This window comes from Macrobrachium nipponense, chromosome 8 (genome assembly GCF_015104395.2).
Source record: "Macrobrachium nipponense isolate FS-2020 chromosome 8, ASM1510439v2, whole genome shotgun sequence".
NCBI classification, from domain to species: domain Eukaryota; kingdom Metazoa; phylum Arthropoda; class Malacostraca; order Decapoda; family Palaemonidae; genus Macrobrachium; species Macrobrachium nipponense.
The window spans coordinates 84,817,688-84,824,908 of record NC_087203.1 but is presented as its reverse complement, the minus strand read 5'-3'; the positions used below and the strand labels follow the sequence as shown (position 1 = coordinate 84,824,908).

The 7,221-nt window shown below is 40.9% G+C and overlaps 1 protein-coding gene across 1 annotated transcript; it reads left to right on the top strand.

Annotated features, from left to right (window-relative positions):
• Nucleotides 1-4,600: 4,600 nt before the first annotated feature.
• On the top strand, nt 4,601-6,150 carry LOC135223143 (golgin subfamily A member 6-like protein 22). The gene is made up of 5 exons (XM_064261647.1): nt 4,601-4,783; nt 5,027-5,176; nt 5,314-5,417; nt 5,507-5,618; nt 5,818-6,150. Exons 1-5 carry the CDS (start codon nt 4,601-4,603, stop codon nt 6,148-6,150), a joined length of 882 nt encoding a protein of 293 aa, XP_064117717.1.
• The last annotated feature ends 1,071 nt before the right edge of the window (nt 6,151-7,221 follow it).

Sequence of the window (7,221 nt, the reverse complement as noted above, 5' to 3'; positions counted from 1 at the left end):
CTGCTCTTACGCACGAGAGAGAGAGAGAGAGAGAGAGAGAGAGAGAGAGAGAGAGAGAGAGAGAGAGAATTGGGGAGGGGTGGAAGAGAAACAATAATACCCGGCCGCTGTTAATGGAACTTGCTCGCCTATTAGTGACTTAATGCAAGGAATTGCGCTTAATGTAATACTGGATATATCTGCCACACACACACACACACACACCCGGTCGCCAAAATATGGAAACTACTTCATCCTCCTCCTTATCAGGGGGTTTTTGTTTTTTAAGTTGTATTGATGAGCCTTTATCCGATCTCTGGTTTTTATTTATTTTGTTTTTTCGTTGGGATGAATTCATCATATCTTAATTATTTTGCTCAGTGCGTTCTTCTTATTCCAGGAGAACACAGGCGTCTGGAAAAATTATCCCTGCCTGTCTGTCAGGGAGGTATTTCATCTCGTCCCTCTCTTATTCCTTTTTAGCAAACTGTACCTGAATTCTGTATGAGCTTATGGTCTTTGGTTGAAAAATAATTGAACGTTATTATTATTATTATTATTATTATTATTATTATTATTATTAGCAACTGTTTGGGTATAACCGTTTGTTATTTATAAATTTTGATTTAGAGTATCTGGATTTTCTGTACTGGATTGTTTCTGCTTTGTTTTCTGCATATGGCCGTGAGCTGAAATAAGAAATTATTATTATTATTATTATTATTATTATTATTATTATTATTATTATTATTATCATTATTATCATTATTATTATTATTATTATTATTATTATTGTAAGGGTACTAAGGCTTCTAAAAGGACTCTGTGTGTGAGTGTGTGTGTGTGTGTGTGTGTTTGTTCATGAGGCATTTGATCTCAACGTTCTTGTTTTGCTTGTAGCTTGCTTAGCTCCTTCGAAATATGAATGTGACCGAGTTGTCGGATGTTTTATTCGGACTCTCTTGACTTCATTGCAAAGCAGTGAACTTGCCAAGTCAATTTATCACAACTTCCCCCATTCTCGTGAAGGATTGTTCCTCCCCTTGTGCGCATGAGCTCTCATACACTCAGACCGAAAAGCGCGCGCGCCCACACACAAAAACACCCGTACAGAGAGAGGAAGTATGTAGATTCGTCCGTAAATGGACAAGGCTCTCGTGAAAGTGGAAATAATAATGATAATAATAATAATAGTAAAAACGCACTCTTTAAGCTGTTGAGTTTATATTTCGCCTGCTCAACTTGGAGTATGTGTCTTCGCTTCAACAGGCAAATTATAGAGCATCATAATTGACCTGCTGAAACGAAGTAATTTATACACTAAGTTAAGAAGGAGAAATATAAGCTCAACAAAATACAGACTGACATTATTGTCAACGAAGTTTGTTTCAAAGCGGATTTTCTTCCAAGATGATGATGATGATAATAATAATAATAATAATAATAATAATAATAATAATAATAATAATGATAATAATAATAATAATAATATTAATAATTAATAATAATAATAATAATAATAATAATAATAATAATAAATCGTGGAACTCATGAATAACCCGTAACGCGTTCGTCAAGATATGCTTCTTTCGTGTTTATGTAATCACGATATTAAATACACGGCATTATGCCATTATGTGATTCGGCACACACGAATTCTTAAGTTCAGTACACATTGTTTTCGTAATCATGAAATGAGAGATGACATGTAATCCTGGCGTTAAATGTAGCGTTTATATAATTATATAGTACTAAACACACAGTGTTTATGTGATTATGGCAATAAGTAAGCAGAGTCTTTACGTAATCGATACGATTTGAATTGAGGAAGCATTCCTCAAAGCTTGACCGTTTCCGTCTTACTTTATCAGGGTTATGAATGATGTCTTCCAACTCATTCGATTAAGAAGAAATCCTTTATTTTGGTGCTTCTATTCCATATAACCTCTATTACAATTTTCAGGTACTAATGCGAAATGAATGTTTAATAAAATTGCTTCTTTAAGGGGCTTGCGGTTGATTTTTTTATGCTGATGAACACACCGTGGAAGGTAGCAAAATTTCATAAATTTTGCAACCTCTCTTTTCTTCTAGTAGAGATTTCACAGAAATACTCACGTACACCGTCAGAGAGAGAGAGAGAGAGAGAGAGAGAGAGAGAGAGAGAGAGAGAGAGAGAGAGAGAGAGAGAGAGAGAGAGAGAGAGAGAGAGAGAGAGAGAATATGATACCTAAAAGCAGCGATTCAGAATGAGTTGGGTACTGACTACTGAGTGAAAACAGTCCACTTGTAAATTGAGCATCTTCTCGAAGTATCAGTCGCTGGTGACTTTTAGCTCTCGCTTTTGAAAGGTTGACTTAATTTTTTATAAATGTTTTCTACTTTGATGATCAAGGTTGCTTCACTGATGACTTTTCAAGAAGATTGACTGTCCCTCGTCTTTGCCTATATTGGATATTTTAAGAGCATGAAGGATGCCAATAACGCATGGTGTAAAAGCTTTAATGGCAAATGAAGGGTTGGAGCCTGTACGTGACTGATGATCAGTCATACCTCCATCATATGCATATTTTAGATGGTAGGGGTACCCCAAGTGTTGACTCATGGTGGAAGGTGACTGTCGGTTGACCAAGTTCTGGTGTGCAGCGACCTATAAGCTGCAGGATTTAAAAGTAATGGCCCGCTAACAAGCCTGAAGCAAACAAGAGAAATATGGCCTCACTGAAAGCAACAAGAGAAAGTATGGCCTTAGCTGAAGCAACAAGAGAAAGTATGCCTTCCAGCTGAATCAACAAGAAAGAAAGTATGCCTTCAGCTGAAGCAAACAAGAGAAAGATGCCCTTCAAGCTGAAGCAACAAGAGAAAGTATGGCCTCATCTTTGAAGCAACAAGAGAAAGTATGGCCTCAGCTGAAGCAACAAGAGTATGGCCTTTTTCAGCTGAACAAGCCACAGAAGAAGTATGGCCTTCAGCTGAAGCAACCAAGAGAAAGTATGGCCTCAGCTGAAGCAACAAGATAAATATGGCCTTCAGCTGAGCAACAAGAGAAAGTTGGCCTTCAGAATCTGAAGCAACAAGAGAAAGGTATGGCCTACAGCTGAAAGCAACAAGAGAAAGTATGGCCTTCAGCTGAAGCAACAAGAGAAAGTATGGCCTTAACAGCTGACGCAACAAGAGAAAAGTATGCCTCAGCTGAAGCAACAAGAGAAAGTATGGCTCAGCTGAAGCAACGAGAAAAGTATGGGCCTCAGCTGAAGGCAACAAAGAAAGTAAGGCCTTCAGCTGAAGCAACAAGTTAATGCCCTTCAGCTAAACAACAAGAGAAAGTAATGGCCTTCCATCTGAAGCAACAAGTGAGTATGGCCTTCAGCTGAACAACAAGAGAAAGTATGGCCTCAGCTGAAGCACAAGAGAAAGTATGGCCTTCAGCTGAAGCAACAAGAGAAAGTATGGCCTTCAGCTGAGCAACAAAGAGAAAGTATGGCCTTCCAGCTGAGCAACGAGAAAAGTAATGGGCTTTCAGCTGAAGCAACAAAGAAAGTATGGCTTCAGCTGAAGCAACAAAGAAAGTATGGCCTTCACTGAAGCACAAGAGAAAGTACGGCCTCAGCTGAAGCAACAAGAGAAAGTATGCCTCAGCTGAAGCAACAATAGAAAGTAGGCCCTCAGGCTGAAGCAACAATGAAAGTATGGCCTTCAGCTGAAGCACAAGTGAAGTATTGCCCTTCAGCTGAAGCAACAATTATAAAGTTATGGCCTTTCAAGCTGAAGCAATAAGTGAAAGTATTGCCTTCGCCTGAAGCAACAAGAAAGAAGAGTATGGCCTTCAGCTTGAACCAACCAAGAAGAGAGGTATGGCAAATTCTTGCTGAAGCAACAAGAAAGAAAGTATGGCCTTCAGCTGAAGCAACAAGAAAAAGAAATATGGGCCTTTCACTGAACAACAAGAGAAAGTGTGCCTTCAGCTGAAGCAACAAAAGAAAAGTTGTAATGGCCTTCAGCTGAAGCAAACAAGAGAAGTATGTCTTCAGCTGAAGCACGAAAGAGAAAAGTATGGCCTCAGCTGAGGCAAAAAGAGAAAGTATGGCCTTCACTAAGCACAAGAAAAGAACCAAGTATGGCCTTCAGCTGAAAGCACAAAAGAAAGTAAAATGGCCGACAGCCTGAAGCAAAAGAGAAAAATATGGCCTCCGGAGCTGAAGCAACAAGAGAAAGTATGGCCTCAGCTGAAGCAACAAGAGTTGGCCTTTCAGCTGAAGCAAAAAGAAGAAAGTGGCCTCAGCTAAGCAAACAAGAGAAAGTATGGCCTTCGCTGAAGCAACAAGAGAAAGTATGGCCTTCAGCTGAAGCAACAAGAAAGAAAGAAGTAGGGCCTTCAGCTGAAATCACGAGAAAGTAAGGGCCTCAAAGCTGAAGCAAAACAAGAGAAAAGTATGGCCTTCATCTTGAAGCAACAAGAAGAAAGTAATGGCCTTCAACTGAACAACAAGAGAAAGTATGGGCCTCATCGAAGCAACCAAGAAGAAAGTATGGCCTCAGCGGAAGCCACAAGAGAAAGTATGGTCCTCAGCTGAAGCAGATAAAGTATGGCCCTCAAAGTGAAGCAACAAAGAGGGAAAGTATGGCCTCAGCTGAAGCAACAAGAGAAAAGTCTGGCCTTCATCTGAAGCAACAAGAAAAGTATGGCCTTCACCTGAAGCAACAAGAGGAAAGTAAATTGGGCCTTCAGCTTGAAGCAAGAGAAAGTATGGCCTCAGCTGAAGCAACAATAGAAAGTATGGCCTGCATGCTGAAGCAACAAAGAGTATGGCCTTCAGCTGAAGCAACAAGAGAGTATGGCCTTCTGTAGCAACAAGAAAGAGTGAGCTAACAAGAGAAAGTATGGCCTTCAGCTGAAGCAACAAGAGAAAGTATGGCCTACAGCTGAAGCAACAAGAGAAAGTATGGCCTTCAGCTGAAGCAACAAGAGAAAGTATGGCCTTCAGCTGAAGCAACAAGAGAAAGTATGGCCTTCAGCTGAAGCAACAAGAGAAAGTATGGCCTTCAGCTGAAGCAACAAGAGAAAGTATGGCCTTCAGCTGAAGCAACAAGAGAAAGTATGGCCTCAGCTGAAGCAACAAGAGAAAGTATGGCCTCAGCTGAAGCAACAAGAGAAAGTATGGGCCCAGCTGAATGTCAGCTGAAGCAACAAGAGAAAGTATGGCCTTCAGCTGAAGCAACAAGAGAAAGTATGGCCTTCAGCTGAAGCAACAAGAGAAAGTATGGCCTTCAGCTGAAGCAACAAGAGAAAGTATGGCCTTCAGCTGAAGCAACAAGAGAAAGTATGGCCTTCAGCTGAAGCAACAAGAGAAAGTAGGCCTCAGGCTGAGCACAAGAGAAGTATGGCCTCAGCTGAAGCAACAAGAGAAAGTATGGCCTCAGCTGAAGCAACAAGAGAAGTATCAGCCTGAGCTGTAGCACGAAGCAACAAGAGAAAGTATGGGCCTCAGCTGAAGCAACAAGAGAAAGTATGGTTGCTTGAACCTAGGCAGCTGAAGCAACAAGAGAAAGTATGGCCTCAGCTGAAGCAACAAGAGAAAGTATGGCCTCAGCTGAAGCAACAAGAGAAAGTATGGCCTCAGCTGAAGCAACAAGAGAAAGTATGGCCTCAAGCTGAAGAACAAGAGAAGAACCTCAGCTGAAGCAACAAGAGAAAGTATGGCCTTCATCTGAAGCAACAAGAGAAAGTATGGCCTCAGCTGAAGCAAAAAGAGAATAGGCCTTCAGCGAATAAAGTATCTTAAGCTCAACAAGAGAAAGTAAGAATGCAACAAGAGAAAGTATGGCCTTCATCTGAAGCAACAAGAGAAAGTATGGCCTCAGCTGAAGCAACAAGAGAAAGTATGGCCTTCAGCTGAAGCAACAAGAGAAAGATGGCCTCATCGCAAAGAAAGTAGGCCTCAGCTGAAGCACAAGAGAAAGTATGGCCTTCAGCTGAAGCAACAAGAGAAAGTATGGCCTCAGCTGAAGCAACAAAGTATGGCTTCAGCTGAGCAAAGAGAAATATGGCCTCAGCTGAAGCAACAAGAGAAAGTATGGCCTCCTGAAGCAACAAGAGAAAGTAGCCTATCGAAGAGAAGAGAAAGTATGGCCTCAGCTGAAGCAACAAGAGAAAGTATGGCCTTCAGCTGAAGCAACAAGAGAAAGTATGGCCTCAGCTGAAGCAACAAGAGAAAGTATGGCCTCAGCTGAAGCAACAAGAGAAAGTATGGCCTTCAGCTAAAGCAACAAGAGAAAGTATGGCCTTCAGCTGAAGCAACAAGAGAAAGTATGGCCTTCATCTGAAGCAACAAGAGAAAGTATGGCCTCAGCTGAAGCAACAAGAGAAAGTATGGCCTTCAGCTGAAGCAACAAGAGAAAGTATGGCCTTCATCTGAAGCAACAAGAGAAAGTATGGCCTTCAGCTGAAGTAGCAGGGAAAATTATGGCCTTCATCTGGAAGTAGCAGGAGAAAGTATAGCCTTCATCTGAAGTAGCAGAAGAAAGTATAGCCTTCATCTGAAGTAGCAGAAGAAAGTATAGCCTTCATCTGAAGTAGCAGGAGAAAGTATGGCCTTCATTTGAAGTAGCAGGAGAAAGTATAGCCTTCATCTGATTAGCAGAGTCAAAGATTATGGCCTTCATTGAAGTAGCAGAGAAATATAGAACCTTGAAGTAGCAGAAGAAAAAAAAAGTATAAGCCTTCTCTGAATAGCAGAAGAAAGATTAGCCTTCATTAAGTACAGGAGAAAGTATGCCTTCATTTGAAGAGCGGAGATCCTTCATCTGAATAGCAAAGTATGGTCTACATTTGAAGTAGCAGGAGAAAGTATAGCCTTCATCTGAAGTAGCAGGAGAAAGTGTGGCCTTCGTCTGAAGTAGCAGGAGAAAGTATAGCCTTCATCTGAAGTAGCAGGAGAAAGTATGGCCTTCATTTGAAGTAGCAGGAGAAAGTATAGCCTTCGTCTGAATGTAGCAGGAGAAAGTATGGCCTTCATTTGAAGCAGGAGGGAAAAGTATGCCTTTCATCGGAAGCAGGGAGAGAAAGATTGGCATCCATCTGAAACAGCAGAAGGAAGTATGACCTTCATTTTAAGCTCTTGCTGAAACTTAAAAAAAAAGAAGAGAGAGATGAAAATGGAAAATTTTGATGGAACTACGATTAAGTTTTTGTCGAGATGTCGGAAACTTACATCCAATCACTTTTTAATGTTTGGGAAGGGA